Source organism: Erpetoichthys calabaricus, chromosome 13 (assembly GCF_900747795.2).
Source record: "Erpetoichthys calabaricus chromosome 13, fErpCal1.3, whole genome shotgun sequence".
Lineage (NCBI taxonomy): Eukaryota > Metazoa > Chordata > Cladistia > Polypteriformes > Polypteridae > Erpetoichthys > Erpetoichthys calabaricus.
In genome coordinates, this window is record NC_041406.2 from 23,078,067 (window position 1) to 23,097,369 (window position 19,303).

Consider the following 19,303-nt stretch of genomic DNA (forward strand, 5'->3'; position numbering starts at 1 on the left):
TGATCCCCTGCTGAATTTGTAAGTTTGCTCACTTACAAAGAAATGAACAGTCTCTAATTTTATGGTAGTTTCATTTTAATGTTGAGAGACAGAATATCAACCAAATATCCAGAAAAAACACGTTACATAAAAGTTATAAATTTATTTGTATGTCATTGAGAGAAACAAGTATTTGATCCCCTAAAACCCAGCCAGAATTCTGTCTTAAGTTTGCCAGTGAACCTCTGAATCATCATGGGCCTGTATGTGTGCCTTATTGAGCAGGGGGACCTTGTGGGCGCTGCAAGATTTCAATCCATTACGGTGTAGTCTGTTACCAATAGTGTTCTTGGTGACTGTGGTTCCAACTGGCTTCAGATCATTAACAAGCTCCTACCATGTAGTTTTGGGTTGATCCCTCACCTTTCTCATGATCATCCTCACACCATGAGGCAAGATCTTGCATGGAGCTCCAGACCGAGGGCGACTGATGGCCATTTAATATTTCTTCCATTTCTGAATAATCGCACTAACAGTTGTCACCTTCTCACCAAGCTTCTTGCTGATGGTCTCGTAGCCCATTCCAGCCTTGTGCAGGTCTTGTCCCTGACATCCTTTGACAGCTCTTTGGTCTTGCCCATGGTGGTGGAGAGGTTGGAATGGAAGAAATTGATTCTGTAGACAGGTGTGCTTTATACGCATAACAAGTTGAGATCAGGAGTATCTGTAATTGATCGACTGATTGTAATCGGTTTGCCACATGGGCAGAGAGCCAATCTGTGGGAGCCACAGTTCTGGCTTGGTTGAAGAGGATCAAATACTAATTTCACTCAATCTCATGCAAATCAATTTATAACTTTTATGTAAGGTGTCTTTTCTGGATTTTTGGCTGATATTCTGTCTCTCTTCATTAAAATGAAACTACCATAAAAATTAGAGATACTGTAGTTCATTTCTTTGTAAGTGAGTAAATGGGATCAAATACTTATTTCTCCCACTGTAGGTGCTTTTAACTGGTGCGCCTGTAGGGCTGAATGGCCTGCCTGATCTTGTCAAATTGTTCTAATGATCTTTTTTTTTTCCAAAGTTTTTCTTACCAGATAGGAAGTATCAGCTACACATTTTCAGTACCCTACACAGGATTGGGATTATATTTGATGATATTAATAAAAACTGGAAAACATTTTAGAGTAGTTTTTTTCTTACCATATGTATTTGTGGTTTTTGAAGGGCAAGTCTGTGAGTCTTTCCCATGTAGGAGTCACTCTTCAGAACAAACATAGTGACCTGCCCTTCAGCAGTCATGATAACCACATAAGGGTCTGCAACTGAACAATGCACTATGGGAGATCCCAAATCAACAGGAATGAAGTGCAACTGGTTCACTGAAAACAAACAAACAAACAAAAACAATTATTTGCTAAAAAGACCTATGTACTCTCACTAACATTAGCCATTCCTTACAACACAAATTTGCTTGAAATTTGTATTACCAATGATCATTGCCATTATCAAACTTGTCTTGACACAAATTTTGTTCAAACAGCATTTACTTTCATAGAAATTAACTAACCTCCTTCTAAAAGACGAATGCCCATTGGAGAAACCTGGACAATATACTTGTTATCCCCGATGTTGCCTGCAAACACAGTTGGACCTTGGGTAGCAAAACCACTAGTATCAAGCTCCATGATTTCCTGGCCAGTTTGCAATATCTGTAACACAAGCAATAAAAATGCAGCATATGGAAAGACAACTTCAATAAAAGATGAATTCCAGGTTTACACAGGATTTCATAATAATTACACATAAACTGAACCCTTAAAATGGCATAGGAAGTGGTTTTACAAGTATGGCATGTGATAAAATACAATGAAAGGCGCAACAGAGCTTGAGCTTGTACAGAACCTTTCCCATTACTAAATTATTACCTGGCTGTTTCTGGCATATTTCATGAATTCAGTTCCTAAACCCAATTACTCCAATACAAAGTTCCTGGGAGCCAAATTTAATCCTTGTAGTAACAAGTGCAAGGAAGCATTCTTGGATGGGACACCAATCCATTGATCACAGGGGAGTCACCCTTCACATGGACAAACAGTTACCAATGAACCTAACTGACATATTTACGGCCTGTGAGTGGGCACTGGAATAACCAGAGAAAACCAAGGGCAGAGAGACAGGTGCTCATGTAGGTTAGGGTTCAGCTGATTGTATGGATGTGTCTGTGACAGATGGCTATCCAGTCAAGTGCTGGATCATACCTTGCGCCGGACAATGCAGAGATTTCAGCTTCCTGAAACTCCATTATGGATTAAGACGGTTTGTAAAGATTTAGATGAAGGTGAAGGACAATATTTTGTAACAAATTAGGTTATAATTTAAACATTAGGAACTGTTACCAATCATACTATATTTTGGAATTTAGTCAATACAATACATTGACTATACAAAAATAATGTGTATTCAGTCTATTCTATATATATATAAAAAATCCTAATCCTAAAAGTGCAACAATTTTGTGCCATGTTTTTATGTCACGCTTTAAATCGGCTTATTTTAAAAGCTACATATATATGTGATGTTGTTAGATTTTCAGATTCTTATTACATTTTTAAATTATAAACTAAAAAATATCAACAACTTGGTCCCACGAGACGAGACTTTGTGCCAAGAGATTTAACCACGCCCGGGGCTGGAAATAAAACACAAAGAGTAGGACAGCAGCTGTACAGGCTTTTAAATGTTCCAAGTGTGACGCGAGATGCAGATCACACGGCACGGCAGCAGCAAGCTGATCGAGCAAAGAGGAGGTAAAAAAAAAAAAAACTTTCCCATTTTATCACCATTTAAGAGAGGGTTTCGGAGGAGCGACTGCATCTTTTTGAGGTGCATTCAGCCCCCCTCTTCACAACGTGAGCGGCAGAGACACGAAGCGGCTGGCACATAGTGTAGGCTGGAGGTGTTGGCGAGCAAAGTGAGTGGAGGGAACCCCCTAGTATTAAATATAGAGTTTGATCAAAGTAATGAGCCCATCCGTGAGTAAACTCTTATTTTCAGATTATTAATTTACTACTTAGTTTTAATGTTGGAAAGGAATTTTTTTTTTGGAAAGGAATTTGGTCAGCTTTCTGCCATTTTAAATCTGCTGTGGTACATTATTATATACATTTAACTTGACTATGTGCCCACTGTGTGATTCAATGGAAAGACCTGATGAGACAGCAGCTTCCTGAACACAGTAATCTCCCATGAATGCATCTTATATATAAACGTCTACATGTGAAAGTGTGTGTGTCTTTCCGGCCCAGAAGTGAGAGGTGGAATCGGGGTAAGTGCTCCGCCTCCGAGGAAACTGAAAACTTGCTTAGCTGCTAAAAACACAAGCGAGGCGAGCATGTCAGCAAAACGAAACCTCAGAAGAAAGACAAAGTCGCTTAGCCGCTAACACTGGCAAAACGGCATCCCTTTTACTTTTCCTCCCGCTGCTAATACACAAGCAAAGTGAGCACATCAGCAAAACGAATCATCCTAGGAGAGAGATGCCCAGAGTAGTTCCTTTCAATTACCGGACATCTCTATATTTCAATTTTTTTCTGACGATTTCAGTAGTTTATGGGACCCCGGGCTTTTTACAGCATGGGCTTACACAGCCATGACTGCTGTGCAAATGGCACTTGATTACCATAGTAGAGTCTTCTCTACTTAAGATGAGAAAGCCATGCATCTTTCCATCGTCATCCGGGTTGCTTGGAGGTTGTACTCCTTCTGTTGTCTCTGAGCCCTCTTCTGGGACAGCCTAGGAGAACATTTGAAAAGATTATTTTCAATTTTTATTTCTATTAAGTGCACTATACTGATGACATTTACATAGCTAAAATAATGTAAAAATGATAAACCTTACATCCTCTTTCTTCACAGAAGAAATGACCGTCCACATATCATGACAACCTGGGAGCTCAAAAGTGGTAACAACCTGAGGTCGAATACTTTTCTGTCATGTAGTTAAAAGCAAAGAAAACAAAAATCAAACCGAATATACAGTACATTCATCTCAGAATACCAGCTGTTGACTTGAATTTAAGATTTATTACCCTTGATCTGACTAGTGCATGGTAACACAGCAGTAAAACAGCAAACAATTCTCAAAAAAATAAATAAAAAAGCATCAAAAGACAGACAAGCTCTTCTTTGTTTATTTATTTGTCTCTGAGTGTTTACAGGCTTCTCCAATGATCTCTGAAGCAGCCCTGGTAAACCCAGAATTTTATATTGCACTTTTTCCTTACCTGTGGCAGACTCGCCTTACTGCCACAGAGTTTCAGCTAGTGCACAAAACTATAATCTACCACATATTTAAAACACAAACAGAACTCAAAACTGGATGCAGATTTGTACATATTTTGGTCTAATAACCTAAAGAAAACCACAAAATGAATATCTTCAGAAAAGATAAAAAGCACACTAATACACAATGGCATGCAACTATCAGAACAATTCACATTTTGGGAAAAAAAGTAGAATACATGAAAGTAGCAACATTTCACTGTCACTTCATAACCTGCTTAATCCAGGCCAGTGTCGGGGGGAGCTGGAGCCTATCCAGGAAAGCACAGTGTACAAAGCAGGAACAAACCCTGGGCAGGGCACCAAACTGGGGCCAATTTAATGTTGTTAATTCACATAACCTGTATGTCTTTGTGCAGTGGAGGAAACACAATAGACACGGGGAGAACATGCAAATTCCATGCAGGGAGCACCTGGGATGTGGACCCCAGTCTCCTTACTGCAAAGCAGGAGCACCACCTTTACACCTACAATGAAATTTGTTAACTATTAATTTCAGCTCATAAAATATTGCCCTAAAGAATAAACACAGTCTTAGAGGACAAGTAATTCCAGTCATTGACTTAGCTGCCTCACAGCAACAAGAACAGGAGTTCGTTTTCTTTGGGCATTTTTATATATTCCAAAGACATGTATATTAGATTGCTGGCCCTCGACTGATGGCTAACTTTTTCTGCTTCACCTCTTTACTGTGCAAATATCCATTTGATTTGAGGGTGAAGAAGTAATCAAGTGTAATATTCATGCTGTGAGATGGACTTCATTGGATGAATTAACAAAATAAAAAAAAATGTTATTCTGCTTCAATAAAAAGAGAAATGCAACATTTTGATAAAATAATATTGTGGTGGGTGGCTGGCTAAATATTCCGGCCCTCACCCCCAGGCCGCCAGGTGGAGCTCTCCCAACAGCATGGACGTTCCCCAAATTCCAGCAGGGCCTCATGGACTTTGTAGTTTATATGCACAGCCCTGCTGGATACCATGGGGACCACCAGGAGTCGCTGTGGGGAGGCTGCCGGACTCTTACTTGCCCTATAACCTGGAGGTGCGTCATGATCACATGACAAAAGGAAATGACGTGCTTCCGGGTTGAAGAAAGGAGCTTTTTATCTGACCCGGAAGTGTTCATGATCACATGGACAGAAGGGAGAAACACTTCCGGGTCATGGACTATATAAAGGACTCTGGGAAACCAGTACACTGAGCTGAGCTGGGAGGAAGGGTGGCGAAGTGTCTGGGAGTGTGGAGGATTGATCAGTGTATTGTTTATTGATTATATGAGCACTGTGGAGTGTAGGTGCTTTGTGCACTTTATTAGTGTCCAAATAAATAATTCTTGGACTTTTACCTGGTGTCTGGAGTCGAGTCAGAGGGTTCAAGAGGACGACAAGGGCCTCAAACTGCGACAATATGAAAGAGTAATTTTGCTGTCATTGTAATGTGGTGTTAAAACTGTGACACCATTATATGAGCTGGAGTGTCTTATTGTACAGACTCTAAACCAGGAGTCCTCGATCACAGTCCTGGAGGGCTGCAGTGGCTGCAGGTTTTTGCTGCAATCCAATTGCTTAATCAGAAGCACTTATTGCTCAAGTAACACTTCTGCTTCACTTTAGTTGTCTCGCTCGTTAAGATTTTGAACCCTTATTGTTCATTTTAGTCCTAAACAGCTGTAGTCTTGGTTTTTAATGGCTTGATTCTTGATTTTCTAATTAGCAATAGCATGTAAATGACTGAAGAGACAAGCATTTCTCCATTTAGCTTGTTACCATTTACACCCGTATGTATTTATCATGCACTACTGGGTTTAATAAATACTTGGAAGGAAAGTGAAGAGAAAAAAGTGAAGGACTGAGAATTACTCCTCCATTTTAGCCTTCAAATCATTTGGATGATATCCTTAGAAAGGGGAAGAAAATCTAGGATATGATAATGACCTGACATAGCAGAGTTAAAGCACTAACAAGCCATGAAATTAAATTATTGTCAAGAACTGCTTTGTAATTAAGCAACCGGGTTAGAACAAAAACCTGAAGCCAATGCGGCCCCTCCAGGACTATGATTGAGGACCCCTGCTCTAAACCATGACATAAATCTTGTATATGCTAGCCAAAGACAAAAGGATGGCATTCTTTGGCCAGCACTCATGTATACGGTACTCATGAGAACCATTACTTTGTCTTACTTTTTATGGCTTTAACCCTGATCTTTCTGGAGCAGCAATTTCCCCAGCTATACTGAAAAGGCATTGGGTGAGTGCTGGTGGTGCAAATAACAATGAACTTTTTATTATTATTATTTCTGACAGATCGGAAAGACTTTCTGTTTCCTTTACAGCAACGAGGGGAGCCCCCTTTTGTATCTAGCCTCCACCTATAATCCTCACAAGTTTCTTGCTGTGGAAGAATATATGCTTAATTTATTTTGTATGTATGTGGATATATATCTCAATTCAGTGTTTGTATTCTGCTCTGTTAACTTTAAATCCTATCACTAGCATATTATATTTTGTTGTTTAACTATAAGTAAGGCTGGCGCCTTGCCCGGAGTTTGTTTCCTGCCTTGCGCCCTGTGTTGGCTGGGATTGGCTCCAGAAGTCCCCCATGACCCTGTAGTTAGGATATAGCGGGTTGGATAATGGATGGATGGGACTATAAGTAATGAACTGGATTCCATGTACAATAAATTGTTTCATACTATTTTCTGTACGTTTTAACCAAATCTGTACCTTCATAGGTACTTATTAAGTATACCATACCCATAAAATATTTCAGTAGGCGGTCATTAGTGTTATGTGAAGGTGATGTGACTTGCATCCTGTTTTTTATTTAAAGGAGTATTTTGGAGTTTAAAGACAGGCTGTTACTGAGTAGGCAATAAAGCTGATAATAAGTTTGCTAACTAAAAGTCACCAAAAAGTCTCCAGACATGACCTCACTCTTGTTTGGTATACACTAGATAGATACTTTATTAATCCCAAGGGGAAATTCACATTCACATTTGCAGTTTGGAAATGAAGGGGGTGAGGATTTTCAAGCTGTCCAGAGTGCACACTGTGCTAGTTGGGCATTCAGGACTTTAATGTTAAAGTTCTAGATCAGCACTAATGCTAATCCTTTTGTTAAATTAAATAATGTGGCTTATCTTTCTTCCACATGGCTTATCAGTACTCCTGATAGCAGAGCAGCTGAAATCTGAAATATTCTTTTCAGGAGCACACTGATGGAGTGCATTTTGGGGAGGAGCTGGAATTGTCAGCATTGATGTAGTTGTCATGCCTTCCTAATCTTTGTTTAGTTCAAAATAATATCCATCTTTAATGTCACTTCTTTTTATTATCTTAACTAAAGGTCACTAATGAGGCAGCATCTTTTTGCCAACGCAAATATGCTAAAAACACTGAAGCCGTAACTAAGGGCAGACATCAAGATATCAATGTTTGGAGCTTTGGATAGCTTGTGAAGCCAGGGAGAATAACACTGCTGGTCCACCCATTTAACACTGGTCTCACCTATGGGTCATTTAGGACCAGTGTTGATTCCACATATATTCTTTATACTTCTGGCCATTTTTTAAATTAATATTTTAATCAATATTACTTAATGCTCTAATTTATTATTCAAATGCTGCTGTACCAAACAAAAAAATCAAACAAACAACAATTAACCATCTATGAGCACAGGCCTATCCAGCACTCTTAGCGCTCCAGCTCTCCATATCCTCCCCATAACCGTTTATTATGATTATGTGGTTTGTGTCACATCTGTCTTTTTGGATCTGCTTTTCCCATACAGAGAAGCTAACACAGTAGCACAAAGTGTAAGGCAGCTCAGAGCAAAATGAACAATTGTACAAAGTGTTCTTAAAGCTTCTCCTCCTATACTTACTTTAATATATTACACAGCTCATTTTCCAAGGTGACTTTTTTTGGTATCTGGTGCATTGAACTGTTTCTTCAAATGATTTTGCCTCTACAGAGCACATCTCTAAGCACCAGGTTTGCTCCAAGTGTTCTTGGTGACAAAGGCAACGTATATACAGGTTGTAACAAAGTCTTTCGTATTAACTCTTTCAAAATACCTGAAGTCGACATTTCAGGGATTAAGATGATCTGAGGTGTGTTTATAAACGGCAATATCTCAAATAAAGACTTTGCACGGCCCAAGTATCCATCATTCATGTTTATAAAATAGCTTTGGTGTCTTCCAGAATATTTATGTCATGTGTATAACTGGATCAACCAGGGGCTGACAGGTTTGAGGCACATTCAGGTTTTCCAGTCTACTCCCTGGCGATGGGGCTTTAACAGGTTTGGTTACCAGTTGTAGGCCTGAAGGTCCTGAATACACGTAGTTCTCTTTCCTAACCCTGCTCTACCCTTACATGAAATCCCTAGATTGACACCAGTCCTCAATTAACCTCAGGGACCAAAGTCTAGTCATTAAAACACACAAAGCAAATTACAATAAAAAAAAATATATGAATGTTATACAAAATACTATTAATGCAACTTCTTTTCTACCAAATATAGAGCATAGTTAAAGTATAAGCAATAGAGAAAATAGGTCTTACAGTTTGGTAGCACTCTTACATGGAATCTGCCCTTCTCTCCGTTCTTCAAAGAAGGAATCTATTTTAATTCATCAATCCTTCAATATAAATACCTGACTTCTGAACAATTTTGTTAGCTGACACCACTTAACACTAAAACAACATTCTACATTAAACCATTTGTAGTATCTCAGCACATCCTTTTCTCTTATGCTTAATTTAAAAATATATAGAAAATGCAATTACATAAAGAGTCGGTTTCACTTTATGATTACTTTAAATTACACTTTCTTCCTTCTTATTTTGGCTGCAGTTAAAAAAAGATCTCATGCTTTCTATTTAATTAATTTAAAATGTATACCTATTTATTATGCTAAAATATATTACTTAAAAATTTCACAGGGGCGAATGCCACATAGCTGGCAGAGAAATTAATTCATTTGAGCCGAGAATGCAGACATCATTCTCATGGTTTTAGATATTTTGCCAAGGTCCACTGTCAGGAATTTCCTGATGTCCTGGCTCAAAAGGAGTTTACTTAATTCTAAACTTTAAACTGAAATTCCAAAAGCTCATTGGCTCGTTTCTCACTAGTCCATTTCTGACCAAAATAGTTTCTAATACGAAGCTTTCAGTAATGAGCCAAAGTGGATTCGTTAATTCTTCGTAGCTGGAAGTACTACTCCAGAAGTATTAATACTGATAGCAGTGCATGTTTTTGTAAAAATACAGAATGTCATTTTGTCTATCAAACTACTAGGTACATGAATAATAATAATAATAAAAACAACAACTAGATCAGCTTCAACAAAACATAGTAAAATTTTCACCTGAAGCACAGACAATGCTCCATTTTTTCCATATCCTGAGCAAACGACCACTTCCAGGTCTGGTTCTGGATTATTTTGAAACTGCACAAAAAATTGTAAAAATAATGCACCGTTTAAAATTTATTTCCATGTTTGGTTAATTTATTAAATATGTTTAATGGGATTAGCAATATCTGTTAAAGGTAATGTTAAAAAAAAACATTGTCACAGATGTGTATAATACTTTTTTTTAAATGATCGTTACCTTACAGAATTTAAAAATACAACAGAAATTAACTGAAAGAATATTTTATTAAAAAAAAAGCAAAAGAAAAGCGGCTGATCTTTTGCCTAGGTTTGAAAGAATACTCCGCCTAAAAATGTCACTTTTTACAGTATATGCTACATACCCCATGTAGTTTATAGTGATAGCCTAGAAAATGTTTATCACCATGTTTTAATGCAGAATGTATCAAAACTATATTATGACAGCCAATAGCAGTGCTGCACACCACCAAACAATGTGGAAGAGAGAAAGAAAACAAAAACTTCATATTATTTGTGTTGTATAATGTACATGTCAGTTATCCAACTACATGCTCAAAATATGAAAAATGCATGCTTTTTTTTTTTTGCTAAAATATTGTTAGCTACTCCCGGAATTATCAGTGGACATCTTATACAAGAAACCTAAAGCATCATGGAGATGGCCTCTCCCCATCATGCACAGGTCAGGATTCCTGTCTACAGTTCAAAAAGAAATTCCCATGAGGCTTTACATTTCCTGTTTATAATGTCTGCTACTATTTTTTTCTATAATAAGCATATGTTTTTATGTTTTGAACATATGCTCAAATAACTGGATAACTGGCACGACCATGCAACATGAGTAACGTGAGATTTTTTTTTTCCCCATGAATGATTTTTACATCATTTGCTATTACTGTACAGCATTGGTCACCACTGGCTTCTATTATGTCATAAACTTGTAATAGAATTCACTACTCAATGTGAAAATAGGAGATTGAAAACCACTAGAAAAAAATGTATATTTTTTTTTATATATTTTCCTTACCCCATTTTTTTTGGTGGAGTATTCCTGGTTTTGAAAGACCAGGCAGTATGTAAAGCTGACCCTGAATCTTTAAATAAATAAAATCTTTAATCAAATAAAAGTGAAAAATAAATTTCTCTGTTATAAAAGGAAATCCTAGGACGAGACTTTCTTGGGAGATAATTTCAACCCCTGCGAAAGATCATTTCAGGTCCCGCGAGATGAGACTTTTTGCCAAGAGATTTTGACAAGTCCCGCCCTCCTGTCAAACATTTACAACCATGCCCACAGTTCGAACACTTCTCATTCGTGTGAATACTATTGTCAAACACAGTTCCTGCACTCTCAGCTCCAAGCAGGGTCAGAAATAAAAGACAAAGAGTATAAGACAAAGTAGAACGTCGTAAAGAGGTTAAAAAATGTTGGCGTGATACACGTGCAGAGCAGGTTAGAGATAATAAAAGTACTAAAATTCAAAAGTGTCAAAAAACTGATAAAGATCGCATTAGCTCTAACAAATGGAAATTATTACTCGGTGAAATAACGGAACAGTGAAAAGAGATCGAATATATGGTCATAGGTGATATGACAGAGGTATGTAGATATTGTTCAGATTTAAAGTTTAAGTCGGAGACTTGTACGTCTAATTTGTGTTGTCATCAGGGAAAAGTAGTGTTTCTTTCCAATGAAGAGGTCTATCTGCGAGAATTAAAAAATTTGTTATTTGGTGAAAGTGAAATCCACATACGCAAGCGGCAGAGACGTGAAGTGGCTGGCACGTAGCACTGGCTGGGGGGGGGGGGGGTTGGCGAGCGAAGCCCCCTAGTTATTACAAAAACAAAAAATATAAAAACTTGATATTTACCTCTTCTGAAAGGAAAGCAGGCTCTCCCATTGAAGCATTTGCACATGGGCCAATATTCAATATGCTGTCACATACCTAAAGTCAAAATTAAGAAAGCCACTTATTTTCCCTGGTTTAACAAATTTTAACATGCTTGCAAAGTGAAGTATATCTTCTATAAAAAAGCAGACACACAAACAAGTGTACAGGCAATATTTTAAGTACCTCAAAAGAAAAGGTCGCCAACTGAGTCCCAGACTGAGTCTCACTACCATAAACTTCAATCTCATCCATCTCATCCAGCAAAGTCCCCTTTCCACCTGAAACATTAAGGTCAAGAGTGGACAAGTCAAGCAAATTACAAAAAGATCATATATTTATTTTACCTTAAAAATACTTTAAACTCAAGATTGTAAAAATTCAAATGCTTTAGTTTGATCTACCTGTTTTCTTTGGCTCCTTTTTTCATTTTAGGACTGTGTGTAGCTGAACACTGCTGTAGCAAAATCAGGTGGAAGGCAAGAACTGACATTTGATGGCAACTCTATCACAGGGCACCTTTACACACACACACACCCTCACTCACTCACGGCAAGCCAAATAAATGCGGCCATTTAACGAATACATTTTTAAGAGCTAAATTGAAACAGAGTATCCACATTAAAGCCACATAAACTCAGGGGGAATCTGCAAACTCCAATCAGACAGTAACTTAACTTGCTGCTGTGAAGCAGCCATTTCAACCATCTACCCCTCCACCAATTTTTAACACCCACTTATCCAGGACACAGGGCAGGTGGAGAACAACACCTGTACAGGGTGTCAATACATCACAAGATGAACACACATATCCGCACACTCTAGGGGCAATTTAGCAACACCAGTCCACCTAACCTGGGTGTCTCTGTACTGTGGGAGGAAACCACATTTTAACCATTGTTCAAATTTATAACGGCATGCAATTTTTCTATTCTTGCTATTTAAAACAGAATATCTCATGAGATGGTGTCAGTTTACCATTAGTAATTATCATTTATTTTGGCCTTTATGTATTAATAGTAGAAATGATTATTGCTCTTACCAGCCCAAGCACCAGAAGGATCAACCCGTTTCTTTTTGTTTGGAGGTTCTTCCTGTAGATAGAAACAAGTATTGTGACACAATCAGTCATGAATGCTTTATTAAAAGCAACATAAAAATAATTAAATGTTGGAGGTTCTTCCTGTAGATAGAAACAAGTATTGTGTCACAATCAGTCATGCATGCTTTACTAAAAGCAACATAAAAATAATTCAATGGGCAATATGCAATTCTGGATTTAGTACAACCAAGTTAAAACTGCAAATACTCTTGTTAAATTATGCGCAGTTTAAACCAGTTAACAGTGTACAGTACATTTAAATGCCTATTATGGGCACCAGGAGGCATCTCAGAGCTTCAGGCCCTTGACAGGATTACAAACACACAAATCCTGAGTCAAATAAACCTTACTATTTAATGTAATACCTTTAACAGGCTTCTTTACAGGAGACACACAATGCACAAATATTTTTTTCTGTAGTCTTTTCTCCAAACTTCCCCCAGTGAGCTTTTGTTCTGCTACACTCCTGACTCCAACTCATACTCCAAAAGTAAGGCAATGCAGGAGTTCCTTTTATGCTGGACCCAAGAGCACTTCCAGGGCCACAACACAGCATGGATCAGGCTGAAGCCCCTCAAACCTGGGACATCTTCTCCTGGCAGCTCCTTCTTGTACCACCCCATAGCAGGGCTGCCCAACAGGACTATAATTGGCAGGATGCCCTGTGGGTGTACACATGGGCAATCCAGTAAAGGGATGCTGCCACCTAGCACATTTGGGGAGTATATAGCCCTGACAGACAGTCTCTCTTCCCTGTCCTCCTGGTTCACTGTCCTGCCTAGGAGAAGGAGCACCGGCCATACCAGTTCTGACATCCATCAACTTACAATCTCCACGCACTTCCCAGGCCTTCTGGTCAGACAAAGGTCCGTTCATCTTGTTCGGGAAGGCAGTCCACTCCTGCCTTCCATTACACTATATATATTTGAATCATGCTGCAGAATTCATCGAACATTCTGTAGCTGATCATTTTCACCACAAAGTTCATTTTGTTGGACAAAACTGGGCTTGTGTCCTGAAAAATTTCAATGTATTTGGCGCTTTTTTTTTTTTTTTACAACAACCACTCAAAAATTAGCATTCTTTGACACTGCTCTGCATAAGCTTCTCCTATGAGATCAGTAACTTTTTATCACTTCTCCTGGTTCTTCATGTTCAAATTTACTTTCAAGTTTAAGAGAATACGTTTACGTTTTTACTTGCATGTCTGACTAGACTGCCACGTATCAACACACTCTTCAGTGCCATGACCAGCATTACTAGTCAAATGTAGACCATAATTGACAACCTGAATCATTTATGTGAGATAAACAATCATTAAGTAAAAATGGTATCAATATCTCACCCCCCAGATAATTTAACTGAAAAAATAGCAAGTGCTTCTTTCTAAATACATTACAAAATTAAAGTGGGATGCAGATTTTTACCCGAGTAGTAATCAGTGTACTTAAAACTGCTTCAATAAATTCAACTTTTAGTCATTACACCTTACATCACAATTGTAATTAGCATGGCACATGTCCATTTTCTAAACCACTCAAACAGTTCAGAGTCAATGGAAGCCAGTACCTATACAAGAGCACTCACGGCTAAGCAGGAGGTACACCTTGAAAGTTGAACAGTCACCTACAGAGAGCCAGTTTAGATATCGAGCAAATATTTCCTACAAGAAAAACATTTTGCTAATGTGGTACACATTCTACAAATTAATCAGGAGCTGTAGTAATACCTGCTTTTCATTTTCCTTGCCATCTTCCATGGGAGTGTCTTGTAGTTTTTCAGTGTACTTGAGTAACAAGGAGTTACCAAGACGAGAGCCTAAGAAAAGGTAGCCATTGTCCATAGTCACCATCTGTAGTAAAACAAAAAAAAAAATTACAAACACGAAAATGACTTCAAATAAATATGAGTTGCTGCAGAATAAAAATAATGTTATTATATGTGCAAACATATGAGTAAAGATACATACAGTTGAAAAAAGTGAAATATTTTTCAATGGTTTTTATTTCCATATTTCAAATGTGGTGGAATCATTACACATCCAATTCCAAATCAGCGCATTAACAAATTTGATCAAGTCTGCGTTATTCATTTACAGGAAGCAAAGAAAATCAATATTAATCTGTTCAAGAAAATAGCACTGTTGACACTTTTCTCTTCAAGTTCCTGTGAATTTTTGGGTTTTGCTTCAAAAACTGCATTTTTATTGTCACCCCACAAGTTTTCAATGGGGTTGAGCTGGCCACTCTATTACCCTAATCCTTTTAGTCAGGGACCAAGATGCTGCTTTGCTTACTCGTATGTTTGGGGTCATCTTGTTGACACACCCATTTTAGGGGCATGCGGCAACATCAGCTCTTCAAGTATTTTGATGCATTCAAGCTAATCCATGATCCCTCGATAAACAGGCCCAACAACGTAGTATGAAAAACATCCTAATACAGTGGAACCTCGGTTTGCGAGTAACTTGGTTTACGAATATTTTGCAAGACGAGCTAAAATTTTTAATTTTTTTAAAATTTTTTTGATAAACGGGTGAGGTCTTGCAATACGAGTAGTATGTATATGCTTTGTCTGCTGAGCGTCATGTGATCATAACTAAACTGATGGTTCTTCTCTCTTACTGCGGGATTGTGGGCAATCGTCTCCTACTCTCTGTCTGAGTCGGCGTGCCTCACTCATATAGTCAACATCCGTACGAGCGTATACTGTTTACTACAGCATTGTGACTCTGTGTGTGAGTGTGTGCTGTGACGTGCGAGTCCCTGTCATGCACCCCAAAACACAAGGCTGAGTCTCAGTTCTTTAGCGACACCAGACTTTATTCAGCTTGAAACAGGAAAAGCACGGTTATTTATTGTAGCGGGATCTGCCACTATCCTATACACAGACACAGCAGTCAGGCAGGATCGTGGCAAAGTAGTACTGTGCCCTGCGCATTTATAATGTTCCTTGTATCACACATTGATGGCAGGCGCTTATAGCTTGTCCGTGATCTTTTCGGATTCGCTCTTACGGCGAACTGCTACAGCGCTGGGAGACTGCGATTGCTTTGGGACGCTCTTCCGCGTGTCGTCCTGTTGGGTGGAATCCCACAAGAGTTTAGAAACTCACTGACACCAGCCATGATTCTTTTCAAAGATAAAGTGCAGGTTCATTTGTTTTATGTATTTTTACTTTATATTTTGTATTAATCATTTTTATATGAATAGTTTTGGGTTGTGAAACGAATCATCTGAGTTTCCATTATTTCTTATGGGGAAATTCACTTTGATATACGAGTGCTTTGGACTGCGAGCACACTTCCGGAACGAATTATGCTCACAAACCGAGGTTCCACTGCACAATGATTTTTGTGCCACCATACTTCACTGTCTTGAATTCAGTACCTGGGGGTCGTGTGATGTACTGTCAATGACCGCTACACCCGAAAACAACAATTTTACTCTCGTCAATCCAAAGAATGTTACTCCAGTTCTCTTTGGGCCAATTGATGTGTTCCATGGCAAATTTGAACTGATTCTGCACAAGCCATTTTTTTCAATAATGGTGCTTTACGGGGGCTTCTTACTGATTGCTTAGCTTCGATCAAAAGTCTTCTGACAGCAATAGTACTTACAAGTAATACAACTTCTCCCAACCATCCAAGAACAGTTTGGTGACCAACAAGGCCTTTTCCAGCATGATGGAGCACCAGGCCATAAGGCAAAAGTGATAACTAAGTGGCATGGGGAACAAAACATCGACATTTGGAGTCCATGGCCAGGAAACTCCCCAGACCTTAATCTCATTGAGAACTTGTGGTCAATCCTCAAGAGGCGGGTGGACAAACAAAAGCCCACTAATTCTGTCAAACTACAAGCATTAATTCTGCAAGATTGAGCTGCCATCAGTCATGATTTGGCCCAGAAGTTGATTGACATCATGAAAGGGTGAATTGCAGAAGTCTTGAAAAAGAAAGAAGGGCCAACACTGTAAATATTGACTCTTCACATAAACTTAATGCAATTGTCAATAAAACCCTTTGAAACTCCTGAAATGCTTGTAAGTCTACTTCAGTATACCATACAAACACTGAAGCAGCAAACTTGGTGAAAACCAATACTTGTGTCATTCACAAAACATCTGGCCACAAATGTACACCTACAAGTAAATTATTTGCCATGCAGAAATATCACTACTACTAATAACAGTGGCTCATCAGGTTACAGATGTTGCACTGCTATTTTTTAACACATGTTGTACCGTGTTTGCCATTATGAATATAATGAGAAGTCAAGCAAAATGACTTACATCTCGCCTGAAGAAGTGGCCTGAGTTGCCTCAAAAGGTTGCATACTGTAATTTTTTTAGCTAATAAAATATTATATTTTGCTTGACTTCTCATTACCACAACTGTACAAAGACAAACAATTTTCAAAAACATTTAAACTCAACCCAGCCTATACCGTAATGTACAAATCTTCTAAGAATTGTTCAAACACATTTTTAGAAATAAAGCCTATCTTCATATACTCATACAACATTAACCATCTTCGTGAATACTTACACATGTTGTAAGAACGCTGGCAGCTGCTTTGTCAAAGTGAAATGCTCTCACACTTCTCATTCCATCAGTGATGAGTGTCAGTACATAACTAATAAAAGAAAAAGGAAAATTATATCCAACGGCTCAAGCAGATAGTGCTGGTAAATAAAATGAAAAACAAGAAATAAGTTTTAAAATGAGATGGTAACAATTTGCAATATTTGACAACAGTCAACTTAACAAAACATTACTTTATATTCCATTGCGTGCTGCCAAATGGGAAAAAACACATGAAGAAATTCATTGTGGTTATTTAACTTTTTAAAATGTGCACAGATGAAGTCTCAAATAAATGGGCCAAAATTAAAGAAAAAAAATGAAAATCACTTTAAAGATGTGAAAGAAACAGAAACAGAAAAAAAGACTACCTTTTCTTAAAAACCTGAAAATATTTTTGTGTGGTAAGTACCCAGCACAATTATTTAAAATTTCACTTGCAAGCCTAAACCATGAAGGAAAAAATCAGGAGTGGTCTCCCCTAGACTTTCTCGTATACTTAGATATGATGATGGATATTTGTGGAGTAAACCTCAAGACAATGATTATATTTTTATATTATGTACATAAAAGAACCATCAACATCAAATCAAATGAATGAATTATTATAAAAGTAAAGTTGAATACATCGGACTCTAATGTATAAAGTACATAATAAAAGGTAAAGTACCACTTCCAGTTAACAGCCCAAAAGTTGATAGGAATCTATGTTTTGTACCTCATACTTTTTTGCAAAATTTGGTTGACCTAAGTGAAAGCATTCTCAAGTTATCAGGTTTAGACAGACACACATGCACACTCAGAGACACAGACGAAATTCCAAAAATTGTATTTTCGGTCTCAGGGAGGTCTAAAACATTGAGATTCATCAAAATCTCGACATTGAATCTTTGGACAATTACAATTCTTTCCCTATACTTCGTATATGAGACAGAAAAAACTAAAAAACTAAGTGTGAAAGCAAACAACTTGAAAAGTATAAATGCATTATATAAAATAATGGTAAGTATAAAAAAACGTATAAAGACACAGAAAGAAAGTGTCAAATCTAATAACTCAAACCCAGGAATCTGGATCATATAGATTTTTAAAATCACATTTTTCAATATAATACACAAATGTCCACTTCCAAAAGCGCAATTACAATTTCAACCTGAAGTCTAATATTTCACAAAAAAAAACTGAAAGCCATATAAACATCATATAAATTTAAACAGATGCTGCCACTTGAATGGAACTGAAAGGAGCCGCTGTGTTTGTTTGCCTGCTTTTTTTCGAGAAGTTTTTTTGAAGGAATAAATAATTTCATACAGTATCTTTCAGTTAATTCAAGGACATACAGTATTTAGGGTAGCTTCTTGTTGAGTGCTGTTTGCCTAAAGACAGGTAAATGTAAACAACACATTATACAGGCTTCTGCCCAAAATAACATATCCACACATTTTATAGCACTTTTTTCTCTACAAGATCAGGGCAACATCAGTCAACAAAGGAGAGCTCCACTTCTCTGTTCTCTCATGAGATAAGTTTGTGTATGTAATGGGACAAAAACGGAATCATTAGTTTATTTTTTAATGATTGGTGCTGATCAAAAAGTAAACAATTACCGTACCTGTGGCTGCATCACAACTAACTAATCTAGTTATTACTGAATTAAACAGAACCTTGACAAGGTATATATTACCTAAGAAGTCAGCCTTTGTAATTACTAGCAGCAAGAACAACAACATAGTATTTTTAACATAATAAGTCAATGTGTTTACTGGTCTTACACCATTTAACCAGAAATACAAATGTAAAATTACATTTCACATATTTATATATTATAAAAAAATGTGCATTTGAATATATGCATATACATATGAATTAGTCTTATAGATGTATGGTGGTCCAATGCTTGCCTACAGTCACCACAGTTTGGGTTAGAATCTCAGTTCAGTTAGCATCTTTGTGAAGAATGAGCATTTTCAAAATGTCTGTGTGGCTTCCTT

At 37.6% G+C, this 19,303-nt stretch overlaps 1 protein-coding gene across 2 annotated transcripts in view; it reads right to left on the reverse strand.

Moving 5' to 3' along the window:
* Positions 1-19,303, reverse strand: part of cpsf1 (cleavage and polyadenylation specific factor 1) — an 86,974-nt gene that overhangs the window by 53,992 nt on the left and 13,679 nt on the right. For both annotated transcript variants that reach the window (XM_028818030.2, XM_028818029.2), the window contains exons 11-20: positions 17,277-17,364; positions 14,457-14,579; positions 12,668-12,719; positions 11,812-11,906; positions 11,608-11,682; positions 9,710-9,790; positions 3,884-3,973; positions 3,665-3,778; positions 1,553-1,694; positions 1,186-1,364 (exon numbers count right to left, since the gene is read on the reverse strand). In XM_028818030.2, the coding sequence (XP_028673863.1) occupies positions 1,186-1,364; positions 1,553-1,694; positions 3,665-3,778; positions 3,884-3,973; positions 9,710-9,790; positions 11,608-11,682; positions 11,812-11,906; positions 12,668-12,719; positions 14,457-14,579; positions 17,277-17,364 (1,039 nt within the window). The remainder of the gene's footprint in view (positions 1-1,185; positions 1,365-1,552; positions 1,695-3,664; positions 3,779-3,883; positions 3,974-9,709; positions 9,791-11,607; positions 11,683-11,811; positions 11,907-12,667; positions 12,720-14,456; positions 14,580-17,276; positions 17,365-19,303) is intronic.